Source organism: Xenopus tropicalis, chromosome 2 (assembly GCF_000004195.4).
Source record: "Xenopus tropicalis strain Nigerian chromosome 2, UCB_Xtro_10.0, whole genome shotgun sequence".
Lineage (NCBI taxonomy): Eukaryota > Metazoa > Chordata > Amphibia > Anura > Pipidae > Xenopus > Xenopus tropicalis.
The window spans coordinates 74812730-74838340 of record NC_030678.2 but is presented as its reverse complement, the minus strand read 5'-3'; the positions used below and the strand labels follow the sequence as shown (position 1 = coordinate 74838340).

General features: G+C 37.8%; 2 protein-coding genes across 6 annotated transcripts in view; one reads left to right on the top strand and one right to left on the bottom strand.

Moving 5' to 3' along the window:
• Positions 1 to 15631, bottom strand: part of synrg (synergin, gamma) — a 43968-nt gene extending 28337 nt beyond the window's left edge. For 3 of the 5 annotated variants that reach the window (XM_002939639.5, XM_004910648.4, XM_018091503.2), the window contains exons 1-5: positions 15448 to 15631; positions 10059 to 10177; positions 7581 to 7711; positions 4829 to 4934; positions 250 to 361 (exon numbers count right to left, since the gene is read on the bottom strand). In XM_002939639.5, the coding sequence (XP_002939685.2) occupies positions 250 to 361; positions 4829 to 4934; positions 7581 to 7711; positions 10059 to 10177; positions 15448 to 15544 (565 nt within the window). In that variant the 5' untranslated portion in view covers positions 15545 to 15631. Of the gene's footprint in view, positions 1 to 249; positions 362 to 4828; positions 4935 to 7580; positions 7712 to 10058; positions 10178 to 12860; positions 12883 to 15386 lie in introns of those variants that run through there. The other 2 variants (XM_012970285.2, XM_012970289.3) reach the window with 2 other exon arrangements.
• A 70-nt stretch (positions 15632 to 15701) lies between these two features.
• vti1b (vesicle transport through interaction with t-SNAREs 1B) lies at positions 15702 to 25408 on the top strand. Its single transcript, NM_001016960.2, is given in 6 exon segments — positions 15702 to 16167; positions 17337 to 17395; positions 18266 to 18442; positions 19740 to 19913; positions 21023 to 21084; positions 24888 to 25408. Coding segments are annotated over 6 exon segments (666 nt in total). The 5' UTR covers positions 15702 to 16070; the 3' UTR covers positions 24985 to 25408.
• Positions 25409 to 25611: the final 203 nt, after the last annotated feature.

Below are 25611 nucleotides of genomic sequence, written 5' to 3'. Positions count from 1 at the left end.
CATAACCTTGCACATTTTGTAAAATGGGAGTGGTATTTTGGAGATGTGGTTACAAAAATGGGCATGGTCAAAAAAATCTGCAGCGCAGCATCGCTTTTTGTCCCTATTTATATTTTTCAAACATTGGGAGGTATGCACAACAAAGTTTCCCTATCTTTTTAAGCCTTAAAGGTTTGTTCTTACCTACATGTTAATGTCATGTTTAAATATAAATGTGTCAGTTGTCAAATATGCAAAACCCTACAATACCTGTTGTCTTGGTTTGAAGCACAGGAGGAGGATGCATTCTTGCATCTCTTGAAAAAAAATCCAAGTTTCCTTTAATAGCTTCCAGTGCATCATCTCTGCTTTTTTCACCAGTCTGGGAAACATTAAAACAAAAAAAAAAAAAAACACTAATTAAGCAAAAAAAAAATAAATACAAGAAAAAAGCATTATTATTTCTACAAACAGTACAACATATACTACACAGAATTGGGATCTGTTATCTGTAATGTTTGGACCTGTGGTTTTATAGATGATGGATGCTTCTGATTAAAACTACTAAAGACATATTAAAACAATAATAGCAAAGATTACTCTAGCTTAGTTGCCATCAAGGAGAGGAGGAATAGTTTAGAAAGTGGGCCTATGGTCCAAGGTTTTCTGGCGGGTCCCTGGCATCTCAGTCCAACACTGGTACCTTGTACTCGATCTTAAAATATAATTAATCTTTATTGGCGGCAAAACAATTCTACTGGGTTTATTCAATATTTAAATTATTTTTTTTTAGTACTACTAAAAGAACCCTTATCCGAAAACCCCCAATTCCGAGCAATCTGGATTACAGGTCCCATACCTATACTGGTTAATGACTATATGTACACATCTTAATGAAATATTTTTCACAATCCAGTTATTTTCTGACAGCTAATTTACAACATATATTACATTTTTATGAAAGATGTGCTGCACAAAATAATTATCGTTGCTGCATTGTGTAGCTAGACCATAAATATAGGATTATGATAATTATGTTTCAACATAAATTTGGATAATAAACTTTACTTTAAACAGCATGGCAAATGTACAAGCTTTCCATCTGCGGCCAGTTGGTCTAAATAAGTAAACTGAAACTAGAGATGATAAAAGTGGGGATGGGGTTTAGAAATCTAAACCTGAAACTCTAGCATATCCTTAAAGTTTAATGTGTGGCTCTAAAAACAGATCAAGTAAGCTTTAAAAGGGCATGGTCATTCAAAACCTGACAAATGGCATTTAAATAGCATCAAGGGGTAATTTATCTTAAAAAGAATTTTAGTATGGTATAAACAATGGTACTGCAACTGATTTCAACATTTTGGTTTTTTTTCATTTGTTCTGCACCTTAGTACTGACTGGCTGCAAGATCTTAATTGCTTTAGCAACCCAGTGGCATTTTGAAAGTCAGAAAGAAAAATTGATAATTGTGGAAAAATGCAAAAAACAAAACTTTTACGACTTTGCACGAAGACTGCAACTTTTTCGTATAGTTGCATAAAAGCCAGCATAAATAAACCCCAAAAACCACAAAGCAAAGAAAGATCTTCCAATTGAGAAGGGACATCTGCCACTGACTTCTACATGATCTTGAGAAGTTTTAGCTGGTGTAATTTCACATTTGGAATTGTTGTGGTTTTGATGCATAATAAATAGCAAAAAAAAAAAAAAATCGCGTTTTTTCCCACAAGTTTTCGGTGACAAAATAAAAATCCCAAACTGAAACCCTAACACTTTAGGGAAATGATGAAGACCATTTGAAAAAAAATGCTTAGAAGCAGTTCATCTATAATATATTAAATCAATTTAAAGGACACATCAACCCCAAAAATAATTACCCCATAATAACCCCAAACATAATTCCAAGCAACTTTCCAATATGAATTTATTGAAAATTTTTAGTGCTTTAAAAAATATTTGCGAATGTAATTGTTAGAAAGAAGCATTTGCTGAACTCCTGGTTGTTACTTTTTAAATGTTGCAAAGGTCTTACTTCTCCAGCAAGGCAGGTCTGTCAATCTGCTGCCTTGTGTTACATTGTTTCAAGTGCCAGAGCCAACAGGGCACAGCATAGAAAAGGACAGGCACGCACGCCTTCTAACAGCAATTATATATACAAATAAGTCAAAAACCGTTGCAAATTTGTAATGAATGTATTTTGCAAAGTTGCCTAGAATTCTGTTTTCTTTTATTAGGCAAAAAACTATATTTTGGGTTGACATGTCCTTTAGCCGTTTTACTGCCAACGACGTATGGGATACGTTGTGGCAGAAAAAGGCTTTATCTGGCAACGACGTGTCTCATACGTCGTTTACAGATAAAGGATTCTCTCTGCAGCGGCAGCATGTGAGAGAGTTTGTAGCGATGACAGCCCCCTGGGCAATGAGCCAAGGGGGCTGTTATGTCGGTCCCGCAACGCAATCGTTGCAGGACCGACCTACAAGCAGCAGATGCTCGCGTTTGATGCTTGTATGGCTTCCTGCTTCCCCCCCAGCTCCGCCGCCCACTAACTTCCTCCCAGGACTGCAGCCAGAAGGACCAGGCAAGCGATCTGTGCTTCAGGACAGGTAAGATTTTTTTTTTGCACTTACACACACACACTTACATACATTTACACACACTTACAGCACACAATTTAGCAGTTTTTATTTTTTTTTTTCATTTTGCACACTTATATACACACTTACACACTGTCACGCAACTTTTACATGCATACACATTTTTTTTTCATTTTACCACTTTGTTTTTAGTTTCTTTTCCCTAAAAACTGTTTATTTTGACAGCGTGACTATTGGATCAGATATTCTGACCACTAATTACACTGTTGTGTGACTTATTTTGTTGTTTCACTGATTTGCACAGTTTTTGTGGTTTTATTGCATTTTTATCCCTGTATAAGTGTTCCTAGTCTGTTTTTAGCAAAGCTTTGCCTTGTAACTTTGATGTACAAAAATAACTTTAACCTATTTTGAATTCATCAGAATGTGTACTTTCCAAAACTATATGGGGGTGTTAGGGGGTGTTACAGCACTTAATACGCTGACAGGGGGCTCTGTATGCAAAAGCTGAGCTGGCAGGCGAGAAATTCTTATGCGCTGACTTTGGTATATCTATGCATATTGGGCATCGAACTGTTCAGTAGACCTTAGGTTTTCCTATTTGGGGTGATTTGCCTTTGTACGCAAGAAATTGTGTGAGATAATTGCAGCAAATTGCAACATTTTTATGCGATTTTCTGAAATGTCATAAAAATCTGCAAACTTAGGAAAGCTTTACAGCTTGGTACTTTGGAGCAAAAAGAAATGTTTACCCATTATAGATTTGGGGGAATGTGTACTTTCCAAAAATATATGGCTTTCTGGGGTGAGTGTCATTTTTGTAGCATTATCCCACATAAAGCATGTAAATGTGTTGATTTTGCAGGAGCTGAAATGATCGATCATATGGGGGTATGTTCCCATTGGGGTCCCTACATGCCACATATTTAGGTAAACCTATACATATTGGGTATCAAACTGTTCAGTGGACCCCTGGTGTTCAAATTTATGGTGTTTTATCTTGGTACCTAATGCTATGTGAGAGAAAAGATGCTGCAAAATGGAAGCTTTGAGGGGATTTTTGGAAATGTTATCAAAATTGCCAACTTTAGGAATGCTTTACAGCTTTGTACTTTGGAGTAAATAGACACGGGTACCCATTTTAGATTCGGGGGAATGTGTACTTTCCAAAAATATATGACTTTCTGGGGTGAGTGTACTTTTTACTAGCTTTATCCCACATATAATGATGTAAATGTGCTGATTTTGCAGGAGTTGAAATGACAAAAATGATAGATCATATGGGGGTATGTTCCCATTGGGGCCCCTACATGCCACATACTTAGGTAAACCTATACATATCGGGCATTAAACTGTCCAGTGGACCCCTGGCATTCATATTTAGGGTGTTTTATTTGGTTACTTTATGACCTGTAGTGGATAAGATACTATAGACTGGAAGCTTTGAAGCAAATTTTTTTTTTTTTTTTAAAAACGTCACAAATTTTGATAAAAACCAATAACTTTAGGAAAACACTGCGACTTGATAGTTTGGAGTAGACAGAAAGTTGGGCCTATTCTGGATTCCCCAGAATCTGTTCTTTCCAAAAATGTACAATTTTCTGGGATAAACCTTCTGTTAGTGGAATTTTTGTCCTTGAAATCTAAAGTATGCAGCTTTCTGAAGCAGTGCTTTGGAAATTTGGTAGTGTACTGCTGGGAGTTTTTGACCTATATAAGTAAGAAATCTCCATAAAATTATAAATATTTGGTATTGGCACGTTCAGGAGACATGGGACTTTCCAAATCAGTTGTATATTCGTGCATAAAGTAATTTTTGTTTCTAGTATGTGTGTTTATATTATGGAAAATATGATTTTGTTTTTCATTTTTAGACATTTAAAAGCCTATATCTTGTTACAGAATTGGAATTACACAAAAAATCTACCATATTTTGAAAGCCTAGGTTGTCCTGAAAAAAACAATACATTGTTTTACTGGGTAAACTGAAAATCCCCAGAGGAAAGGCCCCTAAAGTGAAACAGTGCAAAATGTTCAAAAACTGTCTGGCAATACAAGTTTCACTTTGACCAAAACGGCTGGCAGTAAAAAGGTTAAAAGGTGAATTACCCCTTTTATTGTATCTAGTTCTATACCTAACCAGTGTTTCAAATACATATTTTTGGGATATTTATTTTGTTCTATGTATGTACAGGTATTTTCTTACAGCAATTACATTCTACATAAAAAAGGAAAATCATTTAATGACTTACCTTGGGCTTTACGCTACTTAGCATCCGTAGTTTTTGTTTTTGTTCTTCAAACTGTCGCCGTTTTCTTTCTTCCTCTAACATTTTTTGTTGATGTTCAAACCTCTTCCTACGTGGATAAAATAATTCAAGGTCAACCTCACTTTATATCTCAGATACCTTCAAAAAAACAACTTTACTTTATGGCTTTAGGCTAATGTCAAACAGATAAATGCAGGCAGAGAATCAACCCCTAGACACATGGAATGGTTTTCGGTTCAGGAAAGTGTGAGCATGCATTTCAGAGCCAAAATCCACTTTGTGTGCCTGTCCCTATGTCAACACAGTGGTTCTGGGTGCAGGCACAGAAAAAAAGGGGCTGATTCTCGGCTGCGTTTCTCCACATGAGAATCGAGCCTGTGTAGCATTAGCCTAAACCTTTTCCACCCAACAACAGCTAAAACTGGCAACACACATACAGGATGGCAGCTAAACTGCCTTCTTCAAATTTTTGCAGAAGGATAAATTGCTTGGTATTAGAGATACTATGATTCACTTCCTTAAAGGAAAATGAAAGTGTATAAAAGTAACTAAAATATAATGTAATGCTGCCCTGCACTGGTAAAAGTTGTGTGTTTACTTCAGAAAGTCTACTATAATTTATATAAATAAGCTGCTATGTAGCCATGGAGGCAGCCATTCAAAGGAGAAAAGGCACAGGCACATAGCAGATAACAGATAAAACACTATTGTATTCTACAGAACTTATCTGTTATCTGCTATATAACCTGTGCCTTTTCTCCTTTTTCCAGTTTGAATGGCTGCCCCCATGGCTACACAGCAGCTTATTATATAAATTATAGTAGTGTTACTGTAGCAAACACACCAGTTTTACCAGTGCAGGGCAACAGTGCATTATATTTTTATTACTTTAAAGCTCTTTCATTTTTTGGTGTTACTGTTCCTTTAAAGGTGGCCATACACAGGCCGATTTTAGCTGCGGATATCGGTCCTTTAGACCGTTTCGGCAGCTTATCTGCCCCTGTATGGGCACAAGCGACAGGCCTCCCTGATTGACATCTGACCTGAAATCAGGCAGATCTCGATCAGACAGGTTTGATTTTCCTCTTAGATGGCGCTTATATCAAGAAGATAAGAGTTTGGAGTGCAGTCCATAACTTAAGGATTTAATGCTCAATAGCTAACAACGTTTATTTATTAAAATTACTGTGAAATTTATAATATAAACTGTATATATATTACACACACACGTGATACTGTTGGTCTGTAAGTACCCAATAAAACTGTAATGACATATTTAAAGGAGAAAGAAAAGGCAAAGTCACTTGGGGGTGCCAAAATGTTAGGCACCCCCAAGTGACTTAAATTGCCTACCTTGTACCCCGGGCTGGTGCCCCTGTTAGGAGAAAACAGCACCAGCCCAGGGTACCTGTAGCGAGCGCTTCCTGCTTCCTACTCGCGCTGCTGCCGAATGTCCCGGACAAACGCATGCGCAGTACAGTGAAAAGCCGACCTCTCTGTTAAAGTTGATGCGCGCGCGGCAAGACAGGAACAAGGAAGCGCTGGCAGCTACCCTGGGCTGGTGCTCTTCTCTCCTAACAGGGGCACCTGCCCGGGGTAAAAGGTAGGCGATTGAAGTCACTTGGGGGTGCCTAACATTTTGGCACCCCCAAGTGACTTTGCCTTTCCTTCTCCTTTAAGGTGCTTATGATTTATGGTTTGTGCTTATGGTTTATATCCTGTGTTCTATATACATGCAACTAACAGACTCCATAGTTATGGTAATATAGGAAAGTGGAACTTAACTCTTAGCACTTTGTGTTCAGGTTCATATTAGAAGAAGTGTTGCACTATAGAGTTTATATAATACTAAGTTGCTATACTACATACTAAATTACTATGCTACATAGCAATCTGTCTTCTTTTGCTTTTAATCAACATTTGATTGCCTAATGGGGACCAAGAAAAGCATGGCAGGAGAATACAGTTATCCTACTTTCACAGACTAATTTGTGTAAGATAAATAAAGCCTCTTCCACCATACATTCTGCAAGTGTCCTTGGATGTTGTTCATGGAACTGTCTGAACCTCACCAGTAAGTCACTAATGCACTGCATTGGCAACTTTTTTTTCAATTTAATTTAATTTTAAAGGAATACTGTCATAGGTAAACATGTGTTTTCAAAAAAATTAATAGAGCTTCTCTAGGAGAATACTGCACTGAAATCTGTTCTTCAAAAGCACAAACAGATTTTTTAATATTTAATTTTTAAATTTCACGTGGGGCTAGCCATATTCTTCATTTCCCAGGGTGCCACAGCCATGTGACTTTGATAAACATTCATACTTTACTGCTGTGCTGAAAGTTGATGTTTCAATAGAAAATACATTTTCTAGAAAGGATTCATAGCAATTCTGGATAGGCTACTTGAACACTATTATAAGTCTACAACAAAGGACTATCAGAAATAAAGAATTTAACCTTAAATATTTGCATTTTGGCAATGATGATGTTGAATAAAATAACACTAGCTATAGTTCATGCAAAACTAAGAATCTAATTTGTCAAATGCTATCAAAGAAGGGAATACACATTGTGCCAGTTTGAAGGAGTATTATTTAATGGTAAGCCTCATCCCAAAACTGGCAGCGAGATAGTTAACCTGGAAAAGTTAAGTGCATATACCCTGTACTTTATTTTAAAAGGTCTGTAGAGGCTCAATGAACAGAATTAAAGGAGTTAAGTATTACTTACTGTTGCTCTTCTGCAAACTGTTTTTGCATCTCCATGGAATACTGAGGAGCTGGATGATGCATTCTTAGAAAAGAAGGCTGCCCCATGAAAGATGCTGCTGTGCTCTGCATAGGTCCCATTGGTATTCCACCCTGCAAAATGTATTATTTGTGTATGTCATGGATTTTGTCCACCAACCCATATTGGTAAAAAAAATCACTTCCCATTATAATCAACTGAAGATTACACAGCATTCATATGTATAAAACATTAGTAGACAACAAGATGTATGGCCAAAGCACCCTGAAAATCGTACTTGGCTTATGTGCATATTAGCGGAGTGCCCCAGAAATGGATGGCCATAGACTCAGATTCATAAATGCAATTGTTTTTATTTTTCTAAACTGGGGATCAGATTCAGTTCAGTATGGCATTCAGCCCAGCATGATATTTAGCCTGCATTTGGTACAATCCTACTAATTACCCTATTTTAAAGGGGGTGGTTTATGTTAACCTTTAGTATGTTACAGAATGCCAAATTCTAAGCAACTTTTACTTTGTCTTCATTATTTATTTCAATTATTTGCCTTATTCTTCTAACTCTTCAGCTTTCAAATAGGGACCAATGACCTTAGCAGCTAAAAAACTATTGCTCTATGAGACAAGTTTCATTGTTACTTTTTATTACCGTATATACTCGAGTATAAGCCGAGGTACCTAAGAAAACTGGAAAAACTTATTGACTCAAGTATAAGCCTAGGGTGGGAAATGCAGCCGCTACTGCTAAGTTTCAATAATCAAATAAATAAATAATAGATAACTTTAGGGAAAGATGCTACAGCAGGTGCAGAGACCATTACATAAAGCCTGTAATGACTTGCAGTGATCAATGAATGGGTTAAGGAACTCAAGCTCTGGAAGCCTCTCCCTGCACATGGTACCTGTCAGAGCAGCCAAGGCAGGCTGTAATATGGGTGCTTTGCTTCCTGCTGTAAGTAGGATCCTCTTTTTATCACACCAAAAATCAGTATTAGGTTTCAGCAGCAGAGGCTTTCAGAACAGCAGGCTCCATGCTTGCTCTGCCAATTGCACAATCCTTGTACCTGCCAAGCAGCAGGGAGTGGGGGGAACAAGAACATCACTTTGGGCTCCAGCTCGATGCAGTTGTACATTTTGCGGTTAATTAGAACACAGCAACTTACACATCACTACATGGAATAATCCAGCTGGTTATTCTAATGAGAGAAGCAGCCAGGGGCAGGTGACTATAAGAAGGAAAGTGCGTCTGTATCAGGAGTGGCTAACACGTTAGATGCTGTGCCAAGTTGAACATATAAGAAATTCCCCCCATGACATATAGTTAAATGTAGGCAGGAGCACTAAGTCCATACACGAGACTCGAGGAGGGCAGCTTCCACACCTAACTGTAGCTGAGTAACCAGGCCAGACTGGGCCAAAACGTCCCCTGCAGCACAACCTCACACTGCACTTATGCCCAAAATCGTCCCGTTGACCCTGTGCGCATTTTAGCACCGGCTCTGCAATGGGGGGGGGGGGGGGGTGTGATCCCTTAATTCACCAATCCTGCAGCATAAAGGGTTAAACGTCCTACTCACCACAATCACTCTGCTTCCAGCTCTAGAATGGAACGCATGTTAACATGCAGCAAGGGGCAGTATTTTCAGCGCAGAGAGAGGGAGTCAGATTACGGCGTTAGGACCCTGCGGCTCCGGCAGGCTGCCCAGCTGTGCGAGTGAGTGTGGCCCGGTAGGGGGGAAGCAGGCACAGTCGCACCCCTCTCTGTCATTCTCTCTCTCTGCCCCCTCCAACACACCTACAACCTGATCGATATCACAGCCTGGGAAATGGGCTGCTGGAGCTTGTCAGGTGAGATACGGGTGGCCCTCCTTACATGCGTGCGCGCACCTGCACCCAAACGAACGCGCACCCACGTCCGGCCACGGGGGAAGGTGGTGCGAGTCACAACAGCCAGCACACCGACCAACAGCACATACGCGAGTATAAGCCGAGGGTTAATTTTTCAGCACATTTTTAGTGCTGAAAAACTCGGCTTATACTCGAGTATATACGGTACTTATTTTTCTACTCTACTGGTTCTTTCCTGTTCATTTACAAGTCTCATTAAACTCTCTCAATGCACCCCAAGCAGCAAGACCTATTTTTAATTCCCTGTGTTAAGAGTGACATCAGCAGAGCAATGTGCGCATGCACAGTGCAGATTCTGTGGCTTTGGCAGTGGTTGTGCACATGCGTGCAATGTTACTTCAGGATTGAAAAAATTTGCAGCAGTGCGATGGCGCCGCATATCCCTTGGCCAAACATAGTTAGAAGTTGACTGCTCTGCTTGAGGGTTTTCCGATTTACTTGGAAAGCAGGCAGAACTTGATGGACATGTGCCCGTTTTCAACCTTATCTACTATTTATTAGGTAACTTCATAAATACTAAATAATAAACACAAAGCTATTATTGAATAGTACCTGCAAAGCCATGGTCCCATGTGGAATCTGGGCCGCATATCCGATTCCCATCATATTCTGCATGCTTGGTTGCATCACTGATATCAGCGGAAACCCTTGAGGTTGCTGTTGCATCCCACCTGTACCAAAACATACCAGTGTCACCAAAATTCAAAAAAGACAAAAGAACGGACAACAAGTATTAAATTTTTCATGTGTTTGTACACACTGCACAGTTCATTTTTCCCAAGAGTTGTGAAAGTAATAACCACCAAAAAACAGCTAGTACTTTCTGATTGTCCCTGTGTTATTTAAATCACTCATAGACCTATGTAGAACCCAGGAAATAAATTAATCAATGTAAGTGTATCCTTTCTTGAAATGCAATATTTCTCTTTCTAACATTAATACACAACAGACAGACACAAATGGTGTCAATGAATGGTAGACTATGATCCAAACATTTATTGTAATTTTATTTGCAGTATTGCACAAGCTTTCGAAAATAAACCACTCTTTAGATTTAGTATACACACGAACATTTATGTATATATTAGAATACATATATAGGTATGGGACCTATTAACCAAAATAAACCCAATAGGAATGTTTTGCCTCCAATAAGGATTAATTATATCTTAGCTGGGATTATGAAAAGGCACTGGTTTATTGTTACAGAGAGGAATTTTCAAAAATCAGAAGTATCAGGAATAAAATGACCATTTATTAATTAATAATAAAAAAAAAAAATCTATGACAAGCAAAGGTTATGGGTATCTTACTGTCTCTTAAAACCCCCCTCACTGTTAGCCACAGGGATCACTATTTTCCACTGATATTATTAACAATAAGTTATAAAGCGCCAACATATTCCGCAGTGCCATAAAATAAGTGGATGTATACCATGAACCTACAGATTAAATACAAAAATAACCTGTACAAGAAGTAGAGAGGGGTCCTACCTAAAAGAGATTATAATCGATGGGTAGCTCTAAGATTCACCCTATATAGACAATAACTGCAGGTTCAGAGTAACTGTCTGAAGTACCTAATTAAGTATTTATTTTTTTAACAAAAAAAAAAAGTGTTATTTTTTCTGCTGCACAGAGAATTTGATGTTACCGTCTATTCTGAGGAGTCCTGCCCTGTTTTATGACTTAGATTCCTGCTGTCTTTGTGCTTTGAAATGCAAATGTCACAGAAACCTCTATTGAAAACACTTGTTTACACAACAGTGCATTTCAGAGATGTTTTTCAGGCCTAAGTGGGCTAGGAGACCAAAACAGAATGAGGGACAGAAAAACAGCATGGGAGGGGGAAACAAAGACATAAAAGCTCAGGAGAAATTAGAAAAAAGGGGTAAAATACATAAAATAAATCTTAGGAGAAATGAAAAAAAAGAAGAACAAAAATATGGATGCCCTGCTCTGCCTACTCTCTATTTATTTGAAAAGCAGACACTCCTCACTTCCTGTCATTATCCTGACGACGATCCGCGTAGATTTGGAAATCCAATAACGTTTTTTGTTTATACCGTACATGCCGTGAGTGCTTTCTATGGAGCAAATATGATTACTCTCGCGCACCCGGCCTTCTACTACAGCGTTTGGTGAGTGCCGATGACTGGACTGTGTATATATATATATATATATATATATTTATTATATTGAGGCTATTTGCACCCACGAGTGCACACAAAGCTGATATCCGCTGACAAACGCAAGACTTGCTGCTTGTTGAAGGATATCGGCTGCGTGTGCCTGCACCTGGGGGTGAAATCAATGCTGGCACAACTAGAAGTATTTTTAATAGAGACTGACAATCCACCTTGTGTGACCTTGTACTTAGGGCAAGGGCATACGGAACGTATATCTGCTTCTCTCAGCCCTGCATTTTTCCATCAGGCTGAGAGAAGCAGATCCACTTCCCTACGCTGCTCCATGTGTCTGCATTGAAACGACACTAACCACCTCAGTGCAGGCACATGCAGAGCGTAGGTTTACCTTTAAAACTCGAGTGAAGTGTAGGTCCGCCTGTAAAACACGACGTGGATGAGGGTGCTCGCTGTGGTGGGCCATCTGAGTGCCTCCATGTGTTTCGGTTTTTATAAATTGGGTTTTGTTATATGGGTTTTTAAATAAATTTAGCATTTTTCTAAAGGAGTGCCCTGTTCACTGTATTTACTGATGGAAAAACACAGGGATTATAGAAGCATTACATTACATTAACATTTATTTATAAAGCGCCAACATATTCCGCAGCGCTGTACAATAAGTGGGTTACATACATTGGACATACAGAGTAACATATAAAGCAATCAATAACTGATACAAGAGGTGAAGAGGGCCCTGCCCAAAAGAGCTTACAATCTACAAGAGCTACGCTCTGTGTGCCCTTGCCCTTAGTGTGACAAAATATGACCTACGAAGTTTGACAAATATTTAAAAAATATTTTTGGCTCTCTACAGTCAAGGTCTAAAGCTGGCCATACACAGTAAGATTTGCATGTTTGGCAAAGTCACCAGATGAGCAGATCTTTTCCCCACCTAAGGTGGGTGATATTGGAGTTCTCTCAAGGGCCAAGCAACTAGATAACAAAAATGGGAATAGAAGCCATTGGAGCGAGGACCGCATCAATGAGCCAATGCCAGTCCCCTATCCAATGGGAAAATCAAAACCCACCCAATTGACACCTGGACAATTTTCAATCAAATATTGGTCAGGTAGACCTATTGGAGGTCCCCACACAGCTGCCACATCGGTCTGAAAACAATTGCCAAGTATCCCTCTTAGACACACAATATAATGCAACTCCACTCTTACCTTGTTTCACAGTGAAGTGATGGATTTTGGAACCTGAATTCTCCCTGCTTTACAGAGCATCTGTGTACCATCCAGACTCCGTCACAGCACAAATGAACAAAGTAATGAAGGTGCATTATATATGAGGCTTAAGGGGGCGGGTGGCAAACTGGTGTCTGTGAGTTTACATAGATAATCATGGTTTCCTTTTAATATGTGGAATCAGGTATGTTTGTGTGGTGAAAAAAAATACACTTATATCAGCAAGTTCAGCAGTGTTTATCCACCTTTTCTACATAGGCCCAATTGAATGAGCTTATATCAAAAAAAATAATCTGGCATAATATTTTCTGTTGTCATCACTGGCTTTAAAAATTATTTACCTAGTAAGGAAAAGCATAGACAAGACCTCTTTTCTCTGTAGCTGTGCAAGCTGTATTGTTACTAAATCTGTGCATTACAAAACACTGTAAAAACAAAAAATACTGCTGCTTACAAATAAATGTTTTACTTGTGAGTTAAAAGGAGAATTAATATTTAACAGAAGGGCAGAAATGCTGCACATTATGTTTTACTTTGATGACAGATGAACCTTATTTTCTGCTTCCAGTGTCACTGACACTCCTAACAAAATCTAAGATGGTGAGATCCTGTGCACAAGCTTGAAGGCCTGGATCATTACTGTTATAGAGATTGCTGAATGTTTAGGCTGGTGCATTAAGTTCAGTATACAGAATACAGCATTTCTAGCTATGATCGCTTTTAAGGTTGAGTTCTCCTTTAAATAATTAGATGGGAGACAAGTTACCCAAGTCTTATCTATGTGTACATGTTTGTATGCTGTCCCTGATCCGACTAAATTTTAAACCTGCCCGATTTCAGGCCAGATGTCCGTCGGGCAGGCCCATTGTTAGTATCCATACACTGGCAGATAAGCTGCCGAATCAGCCTAAGGGACCGATATTGACAGCTAGAATCGGCCCGTGTATGTGCCATGTGCGAACAGACAACAGTACAAGGAAGATACCTTACCCATACAGTTTACAATCTTATTTGGACTTTTTCCGGTTCAAACCAGCATCTGAGATCCAGCAGTGACTGGGCCCCCTTCAGTTATATTACATGTACCTACCTAATGGCTGCCTTGGTGCAGTCTATAACTATCTTACTAATTAAACCTGAAAGATGACCACAAAGAGGCATATGGAAATGTAAAGGAGAGGTAATTGGTAAGATTCTTTCTCAGTCTTATGGCTAACAACCTGTTTGCCATATAGCATTCAGTTGAAACATATGTAGGTAGGTAGATATAAACCTATAAAACATTTGGAACTGCAGCAAATTACCCAGTAAAGTGATCACAGGCCCCTATATGAATCAAAACCTACAGATGTATTTATTTCACTGTTTAACTTGATACAAATATAGGATCCTGTATAGTTAATTTCTATTGACTTTACACTAACTGGATAACAACCAGTGGATGGGAATGTGCTGGTTTGGGACATATATATAGCAGGATATAGCTTTTGCCTTCAAATAGCTGAAACTGTAACAACAAAGTAACCCATGCAGTTCTACTTTCTGCTTGCCATATATATATTCCATGAGTGCCCCACACTGAAGCATCCACTATCAAGCATGCTTAATGTCTGTTCTATTCCCTATATACGTATCTGTTGTACTGGATACTTGCTCATTCACTTATTGAAGTAAGACATTGCACAACTGAGCTAATAGTGAAGACTGCAACCCCACTGCACACATCACTCAGTAGCATAAGGGGTTAAAATAAGGCCTCAGTTCCAATTTTGCAGAAAGTGGAATGGGGCTGCAAGTCCAGCATTATGTACACTATCCCAGTTATAAATTGTGAGCTATTAAGCAGTTGCTTGACTACCAGGTAACTTACTTCATTATTTAAGCCGAATATTTGAAAACCTTAAAGTAAATAATTTACTCAACATTATACAGTTTTTACAGGTACAAATAATTGCTGCAGTCAGTATTGTACTTTATATTTGCAGGAGGGAATGCATATAAATATATCACTACAATAACCATTTCCGCATGAGATATACATAATAACAAAATCATTTGTACTATAAACAAAATGCAATACTTAGCATCTCTCCCATACAGGGACAGTGTTTTTAACTGTCCCTTCCTGTGTTATAACTATGAAAGCCATAAAGAAGTGAGTTCTGCATACTTTTTCACAACCTGTTATCAACTGACTTCTGCTACATTGTTTCAAACGAGCACCAAACCATAAAGCCACCAGTGCAAAGAATAGTAAGGGAAAAACAGATATTGAATTCAATAGATATCACATTCATAAATATCTGTAACCCAGTAAACATTGTCATTAGTGTAGCTGCTTAGACCTACATCCCATTTTTCATTAGGTACGTTTATATAACTGGACTTAATAGCCCTGTAGCTCTAGAAAGCAACACAACATCACAACATTCAGTAAAAACAAAGCGGTCAAAAATCTGAGGTGCACCCCAATGAAATTAACTCTAACAACTATAAGACGCGCACCTGCGGTCAATACACCCAGATTTAGATCCCTGGGAATAAATCACAAGAATGTGTCATTCACCTCCACAGCAGTTCTGCAGCCTTTGTGGGTTTTCCTGTGGGTTCGTGTTCAGTTCCTTGAAGAGCTCATTGAGCTTCTCATATTGCTCAGATGACATGTCTGACACAGTATTGTTTGTACTCGGAATCACTTCCGGTTCAGTTTACGCTGCCCTGTTTTAGTCGTCCTTAGCGCCTGACCCCCAAACAACATTAGAAAGCAAGTTTCATTGTTTTCTACATTGAGAGTCATTTTTTTATTCGATTTATATAGGTAAAGATAGTTAATGCAAACTAAATTCTCTGAAAAGGCATATATATTAGTATCTTTAGATCGCCTAAAGTTGGGTAGTTTGGTGAGCCGTCTATGGGTATTCACAGTGGTAGCAGTGAGGAACAATAAAACTACATTTCCCATCACGCCACGATTTCTTAGCTGCCTTGAGGGTGCCTGCTCCGAAGTGACTATATTTTCGAGGCTCTATATTATGTTTTGTAACAAATCTGTCCATGTATATAAATCCCTTGCAGAAATATATCATACATGCATAAACTAGTTTAAAGGCAAAGAAACTGTATCGCTGGCGCCTACGCACTGGGGAGAACTGAAACAGGAAGCGATTCCAAAGATTCCAAGTATCAGATATGTCATCTGAGCAATATGAGAAACTCCATGAGCTCTACAAAGAGCTATATACTAAGCTACAAAAAATCCAGGAGAGACTGCAGAGCTGCTATGGAGGTGAGCAGAGATTTAAGGGGAAACAGAGCAAACTAGTCTTGCAATTATTCGCATGCAGTAGGAGTAGTGGTTAAGGGTGAAGACACACATAGCTACTAGTAGCAGCTACTTGTCACAGGTACAAACATTGACAATACTGATCATTTGTTGATTATTGTTTCTCTATATATTTTAGCAGAAGCAATTCTCAGTATTGTGTATGGCAGGGTATTTTCTGGTATTTAGTATCAATGACAAGTAGCTGCTTATGTCTTTACCCTAAATGATATGTCAAAAATGTACCATAACACAAAATATTTATGTGTGCTGGCTTGAAACTCTTTACTATTAGACAACATGCCAGATTTTTACTGTATTCTGTGTCTTTGATTATTTTTATAACACTGTTTTGTATAAAAATGTGTATAACGCTGATCCATTAAGGCATGAAGCAGACCAGTTTTCAGCTTTCCTGAAAATGAAACCAGGCAGAATATAATGAAAACTATTAGCCAATGCATTAAGGCACATTTAATTGTTCGTCAAACACACAAAAAAGTGTGCATGCGTAAGAGCCCTAAAGAGCACAGAGAAAGTAAAAATATTTTTTGAATGCAAATGTCATGCTTGCTGCATGGTTTCCTTCCGATTCTGTTAGTGTCAGAGCAACTTCATCTTTGATAAGTTACAAAAGCTGTGTTTGTAATACTATGTCAAAGGTTTAGGTGGTTCTCTCAGTAAAATATGATTGGGAAATATATCTGTGGTTGACACCTGGCTGGTATGTTTTTTTAAATTTTCAAATGAACTGCAATTAGTTCTGGCCTGCTAACTGGATTTTTTGTATCCCCTAAGTGTAATCTAAATATATTAGCCTATACTGTTTAATTCTATTTTTGTTGAGCTATATGTTAAAGCCATATGTTAGATCCAGATCAGTGATTCGGATATAATACTTTTTTAAAACTGTATCTAATACACTTTGTTACTTACTATGGATTTGAAAACTTTTTATGATGGGGACAGCAAGGCTTGGGCGAAAATAAAAACACTTTTTTAATCAGAACCTTTGCAATTTGGGCGATTTTGCAAAGGTTACCATGAACCATGAATGGATTTGCTCAGTAAAAAGAAAATATATTTTGGCGTTAAAATTGTTAATTCTTAAAAGATTTTCTTTGTTTTTGCAGAGGAAAAGAAAAAACTGCTTAGAGAATTTAGTGAAAAGCAGAAGGAAGCAAATGAAATGGTAAAACATATTGTTGCTAAAATGTTGTTTATTATGTATATACTACATCCCCTACAGTGTAGTGGATGTAGTATATACCCCTCATACAGAGATTATTTATATTGCTATATATCAGCAGATCTTCTATCCAGAAAAGCTGTAAAATATGGCATTGCCATATCCTTTTTTTAGTAGCTTGGAGGCATGCTGCTCCAATATATAGAAAAATGCAGATACCTGGAAATCTCTGGCCCCAGGCATTCTGAATAATATATAATTTTCCACAGTTAATTTCATTAACTTGCAGTAGGAGTGCCCCCTACTGGTTCAGCCACCTGGTCACAGGAATGTTAGGTTGAAGTTCAATAGAATCAAGCAAAAAATCATAAGGACAACTATTGTGTCATTTAACTTTCTGAACCCTCAGAACAGCAAAGGGTGCTCCTATTTTAAATTAAATCATGTATACCTTTTAAGTTTTATACAACTGCTGAATCTTTTGTACTGATTTTGTGAAGTGAGAGGAATAACATGATTATCTAAAACTAACTGTGATGAATACAAAAAATTGTATAGAAATTTGCTACTAAAAAAATAGGGGAAAAACACATCTGTAATTTCACGTTACTGTCTATGAAATGCAGGTTACCTAACATATTACTGGCAGGTTCTAATTTTTCTTAAATATGCACCTTTACTATTTTGTAAGATATAGTAAAATGCAATATGTGTAAAAAAATGGCTGCGGTTTCACCATTTAAGCAAGAGTTTTCTCTTCCTTTATCACCACAGTTCTAGCTATGATCATATCATGCGTTCATTTCATGTGGTCAGAGTTTGTAATTGAAACCCAATGATTATATCACTGTAGTATTTTTACAATTTTTCCAGCTGAGTGAGATGGAATATGAATTAAAATCTGCTCCACCAACTTTTCGTCATCAAGCAGCAGGTCAATTAAGAGCCTACAAAAGAGATCTGGTTAAACTTCAGATGGAAGCAAATTATAATGCGCTTGAAGTTAGCACCAAAGAAAGAGAAACCTACAGTGTGGAAAATGAGCATAGTGTGAGTATCTGATACTAGTAAAAGTAATGGTTATGGGAATATGAAACTGAAAATTCATAGAAAATGCTTATGGGTGAGGTGCTCAAGAACGTACTCTATAGAGGCACAAAATATATGAAGCAGGCCACACCACTAATGTCCACAATGGTGAGAGCATGGCAAGTAGCACTTAACCTTTTTCCCCAGACTTTCTCCCTGCTGCTCCAAATATTCTCCTCTCTGGCACAACCCAAGGTTAAAGCACTACAGTACTTTCCCTGACCCCCAGGCTTGGACTAATTGTGGCATCAAGTATATTAATGATAAATATGCGGTGGGTAATCTTATGCAGTTCCAACAGAATGTCATTTAGATAAGTCAGTATAGGTTTATGTGTGTGTGATGGGTTCACTTGGAAGGGTTGAATTTGATGGTCTTTTTTCAACCCAACTTAACTATGTAACTGTGATAAGAAGATTAAGAGACCAAGAATAGAAGAAAAAATATAATTTTCCATTTAAAGCTAAAGGTAATAGCAATATGACAAGCAAGAATGGAAAAATAGTATAGAAAGGGGAGAACAGCATGGAAAAATGCTCAATAACCAGAATAGGTTAAAGGAGAAGGAAAGGTAAAAAAATAAGTTTTTTTAGAAAGGTATATGTAAATACAGCCATAAGCACTTACAGAAACGCTGCACTGAGTTCTCTGTCACAAGAAACAGGATTTATTGTCTCTTTGTTTTCCTGTGCCAGAGACATGCAGCTCTCTCCTCTCTCCTGCTGCTCCCTCCTCCCTCAAGAATGGTAAGAACTCCCTCCCCTCCCCCCTTAGGAATGTGTGATCTGAGCCAATGAGCAGGAAGCTTCCTCATTGTCTTACTTAAATGCACATGTACACTGGTCTTGGTTTTGGAGCAGGAGCGAGGCATTATGGGAACTTTCTGTACAGAGCTCAGCGTTTTTTTCCTATGAGGCTTATGATCATCTGAACAGGTGAAATATGGGGAGACTTAAGGGCACTATTGAGACAACTGAAGGTATGCCTGCAGCTTAAGATTAACTCTTTGCTAGCCCTTCCTTCTCCTTTAAGAATAAGAGAACGAGAAACCAGTAGAGGACTACCAGAAAGTTTTACAGATGGTTAGGAAACAGAAAAAGAGAAGAAAAAGTACAGGAAATATTAACACTGGAACAGTAGACATGAAGGTAGAATAGTAAATTGAAGATAAGTAAATTGAGATAAGTTGACATATTAAATAATATTTGTTCTGCTTGCAACACTAGGAAAATATAAAACACACCTATTTCTTTTAAAGACACGCTTAGAATCCCAAAGAGCACTTCTTCTCCAAGGCACTGAAAGCTTAAACAGAGCAACGGACAGTATTGCTAGATCTCATCGTATAGCAGCTGAAACTGATGCCATTGGCACAGATATTATAGAGGAGCTAGGCGAACAGAGAGAAAAATTGGAGAGGACCAAAGGACGGGTAAGTTAATATATATAAGTTCATATGTAAATTTATGAATATAGGCAAATAAAACAAAAAAACAGTCCTCAGATTGTCAGTAGTGTGTTTGTTCTACATTATTGAAAATCAATTCTGCTTTAAAGTAGTTATTTACTTAATTTAACCCCCCCCCCCAATCAACCCATAACAGCATAGTTTGGATTGTACCATTGAAACACCTAATGAAATAAAATTAGAAAAGATCTGTACTAAAATTTAGTCCAGTTCTTTTATGTCCCTTTGTCTAACACTTTTACCAGCCTCATGTATCTAAAGGTGGTCATGCACTGTAAGATCCACTCGTTAGGCAGGGTCACAAAGTGAGCGCATCTTTTCCTGATATGCCCACCTATGGGTCCATCACCATCGCTGATTCGGTCCTTCATCTGCCAAATAATCAAACCTGCCGATTGAGATCTGGCCAATTTCAGGCCAGATGTTGGACGGGGAGGCCCGTCGGTGGTGCCTATACACGGGCAGATAAGCTGCCGAATCGGTCTAAAGGACTGATATCGGCTGCTGAAATGGGCACATGTATGGCCACCTTAAGCCTCCAGTATTTGCATTTTGAGGATTTGCCTGCCCTTTATACCATATCCTTGCATGCTCATCCATTACATTATGTTTTCCAATCCTTGATACTCTAGAGTTTGCATTCATTTGTTCTCTTACTGACATTATAAAAGGATTCAACTGAACAAAAAGCAGATCAATACTGTGACTTGAATAGGAATAGGAATCACATAAAAAAAAAAAAAGCAGACCTTCATAATTTCCCAAAAAATGTGGCACCTGATACGTGGACATATACATTTTAAAGAATCACTAGAAAAGCATGTGTCCGTCTGCATTTTTATGTGATTCATATTAACTGCAAAAGAAGGCATTTTAATGTAAATAAAAGTGATAAAATTCAAACAGCTAGAAAACCATTAGAAACCATTAAGAAATCCATTCTTTTGAATTTTTATTAGTTTTCCCTATGTGTTTATTATGCTTTTTTATTTAATAGAGGCTGTCTGAGTAATGGCCACAAGATTCTAGTATGTCTGTAGGAGATACTAACCTAATTGAATTTTTTTTTTAAGTTGGTGGGCACAAGTGAGAATCTTAGTAAAAGCCGAAAAATCCTGCGGTCCATGTCACGGAAGTAAGTACCATTTTTGAACATTCGTTTTTCTACATAGTACTATTACATAATACACTGGATATAAAAAGTCTACACATCTCTGCACAATGGCAGTTTTTTGATCAATAAAAAAAAAAACTAAATAAATCATGTTAGAACTTATTCCAACTTTATAGCAAAAAGTTGAAAACAAATCAAACATTTTAGTGAAAGAAGGAAAAGCAAAATTCATACATAAACCTGACTGCATTACTGTGCACACCCTTTAATAATCAAGAACCTCCCTCAAAGTTTGATGAGAAGACAAGGAGAAAACTGGTCATGGAGGCCATCAAGAGGCCTATAGCAACATTAAAGGAGCTTTAGGATTTCTTGGCAAGTACTGGTTGTTCCCTTCATCCTCATATATCTGGGTTGTGGGGTAGGTGAGAGAGGCAAAAGCCATTTTACTCACAAAGAAAACCATTTAAGCCTGGATAAACTTTGCAAAGAGGTACACCCAGTCTCTTACAACCATGTGTAAAAATTTATTATGGTCTGATGAGACCACGGTTGAACTATTTGGCCATTATTCCAAAGGTTTGGCACAAAAATAACACAGCAAATCATCACAAGAACACCATACCCACAGTGAAGCATGGTGGAGGCAGCATCATCTTTATGGCTGCTTTTCGTCAGCTGGAACTGGTGCTTTATTTAAAGGAACAGTAACACTAAAAAATAAAAATGTTTTAAAATAATTAAAATATAATGTACTGTTGCCCTGCACTGGTAAAAGTTGCGTGTTTGCTTCAGAAAGACTACTACAGTTAATAGAAATAGCTGCTGTGTAGCCATGGGGGCAGCCATTTAAATTGAAAAAAGGAGAAAAGGCACAGGTTACATAAGAAGATACTAGATAAACTGTGTAGAATACAATGGGAATCTGCTACTTATCAGTTATCTGCTTAGTAACCTGTGCCTTTTCTCCTTTTTTCAATTTAAATGGCTGCCCCCATGGCTACACAGCAGGGTATTTATATAAACTGCAGTAGTGTTTATGAAGAAAACACACAACTTTTACCAGTGCAGAGCAATAGTATATAATATATTAATTATTTTTATACACTTTCATTTTTTGGTGTTACTGTTCCTTTAAGGTGGAAGCAATCATGAATAGCTTCAAGTATCAGTCTATTTTGTCACAAAATCTTCAAGCATCTGCTAGGAAGATGAAGAGAAACTTCACCTTTCAGCATGGTAATGACCCAAAGTACTGTATACATCTATATCAACAAAGCAATGACTTCACCAAAATAGGATCAATGTCCTGGAATGGCTCAGACCTTAATCTGACTGAAAATCTATGGGGTTACATGAAGAGAGCTTTTCATAGGAAATGCCCTCGCAATTTTACAGATCTGGAAAGTTTTGTTCTGAGAAAGTGTTATGTGATTATAAGGGAAACATAAGGAGCAGATTCAGAATAGGGCTTCAGAACAGGAGTGGCTTTGCTACATTAAATGCTTTAATGAATTAGATGGGGACAAATAAATCTGTCTATGGAGCCAATCCTTGTTCAAAAAGTGCTCTATTTGGGACTTCTGCTCTTTGTAAAAGGATATATGTACAAAAAACAAAAAAACACACCCAAATGGAAGTACTCCAAAATTGAGTGCAGCAGGAGTAAAAAAAAAAATACATATTAAACTAAAAAATGATTTAGATGGAGTTAGGATTAAAGGAGAAGGAAAGGCTAGTAAAGAGTTAATCTCAAGCTGCAGGCATACCTTCAGTTGTCTCAATAGTGCCCTTAAGTCTCCCCATATTTCACCTGTTCAGAAGATCTGAAGCCAAACAGGAAGAAACAACGCTGAGCTGTGTAAAGAAAGTTCCCATAATGCCTCACTCCTGCACAGACATGCAGACCAAGTGAACATGCTCAGTTAGTAAGACTATGAGGAAGCTTCCTGCTGGGTGAGTGAGTTCTTAGCATTCTTGAGAGAGGGGGGAGCAGGAAAGAGCAAAGAACAGAAAGCTGCGTGTCTCTGGCACAGGAATTACAGACACAAATAATCTTTTTTCCGAGAAGTCAGTGCAGCGCTGTTAGTGCTTATGGCTGGATTTACCTTTCTGATAAAGCTTACTTAGTTTTTACCTTTCTTTCTCCTTTAAGGAATTGGATGAAATAATATATTTTAGTGGATGGAGATCATTGGTAGAGAAGAAGGCCAGATAACCTAATAACAGTAACCTTTTTTGGAAACAAGTGAGATATCCTTGCACAGTAGATAAGGTAGCTACACAGATGAAATGTATACACAGATTTATTTATGACCACGTCCCTTCCAATACTGGCACATTACATTTACAGTACTGTAAGAAAGTTCAGTAAGTATGAGACCTTGAACTCATGGGTTTAAACCTGCATATTAAACCACATATTGCCAAGTTCATAGCAGTCCTCTTGAGAATTGTCACTTAGAAGTTGCAGCAGTTTTTATAGTGTACTTTTTAATTCTAAGTTACACTGTTTGCAAATAATTCACTCTAAAATTTTATTATTGAATCAACAAATGTATTTTTTTTTTTTAGTTGTAATGTTGGGATGTAGGCGGCCATTTCAGTGCATTGTGCCTGATTCTGAGCTTTCAGATAGAGCCAACACTATTGTTTTTCCACTGTAACTGAAATGGCCATGAGCCAGACTTGGATTTTTTACTTTAAAGGTGGCCATACACGTAGCAATTACGATCTTTCCTGCGACCATTGTTCATTTCCCCCATTGACGTTCAGGGACGAATCGTCAGATATGGAGGTAGAAACAATAGGGATTCTACCTCCACCTGCCGATTCAGCCCTAAATGTAGATTTTGCTCAGGCGCCTTCAAAGGTGGCCAATCAAAATCTTTTAACCTGCCCGATTGACAAAACGACCGACGTCTCGTCATTTTGCCATACACACACCAAATATCGCACAAAACGAGATTATGTATGATAATATCGGTGCATGTATGACCAGCTTTAGCAATACAGGTGTCAGGTAGCTGCTGTCTTGCTATTTTCCCATTGTTTTGCTGATTGACTGCTGGGGGGCAAATGGAGGGGGGTGATATCACTCCAACTTGCAGCGCAGCAGTAAAGTATGACTGAAGTTTATCAGAGCACAGGTCACATGGCTGTGGCACCCTGGGAAATGAAGAATATGGCTAGCCCCATGTGAAATTTTAAAATTAAATATAAAAAAATCTGTTTGTGCTTTTAAAAAAAACAATTTCAATGCAGGATTCTGCTGAAAAACAAGTTTTCCCATGGCTGTATTCCTTTGTTATAGTCAATCCTGACCACCAAATGTGAGTCCAATGTGTGTCCAAAGAAATACAATTATGTTACAGTGCTTCTGCTGTATGTACACATCCGGGCCTCACGCCAATGCATATTTCCCTCTGCTTAATATGGAGCTTTCCCAGGGCTCACTTCGTCACTGCCACACTTTGCAAGATAATATATGTATTATAAATGGATGCTGTAGCACGCTAGATAGCTACATCGCTGGAGACATTTGGACATGTCTGAGGTATAACCAAGGGACATATAACTAAATAATTGTAAAATAATTTTGCTTTTACTTATCCATGTTTTGTATTGCTTGCAGTGTTCATTAACAATGTAGTACAGTGGAAATTCATTTGCAGGCACCTGGCAACATTAATTTGAGATTGTAATAGAGAACTTAAATGGGTAATATTTTTAGAAATAAAGGGTATGCTTGTTAGAATCTAACATAATTTAGTTATCAAATGAAATGGCACAATTAAATAATCCTCTTGCTCATTTCTTTTTAGAATTGTGACAAACAAGCTTCTGCTGTCGATCATAATTATTCTTGAACTAGCGATCCTTGGTGGCTTAATCTACTATAAATTCTTCAGCAAACGCTGAATTTTTGATCTACAACAGCTCATCTGTATTTTAGTAAAGATGTCATCTGGCACACAAGTTCTGTAATGGCGCTGTTATAAAGTGAAGAGGAGCTGCGTTTGAGCCATTGAATTCAAAAGCTGCTAAGCCATATTATTGGTCACTTTTGTACTTTTTTTTTTAACTTCTCATATATTATTCTGTACTGATGAATTGTTTTTTTCTGGATCATGACCACAGTGATTGTTTGCAAATGGCAAGAAAACTTCTAAAGGAGTGTACTGATATATGATGTGATCCAGTTTACCTTGGATTTACTTATACTGTATATAAAACTGAATGATTATACTCAATTTTTGCTTGTCTCAAAAGGTTTTGTTTTAATAGACTTTAAAATAATGTTTGTATTTAATAATAATGAAAGTAAAGGGTGCAGTTTGATCAATGAGATGGTAAGAATATTTAGAAGTTTGTTTTTTTTTTATGTGGAGACCTTGGCAAACAAGCAGATCTTATAGTGTATTAGTTTTAGTCTTTAGTAATTAGCTTTAGTCTCTTGGTAGACACCTTCCATTGACACCAATGGCTTACCTTTACCCCTCTAAAAAAAAAAAAAAAAACATACCTTCTTTTCCAAGCCTCCCAAAT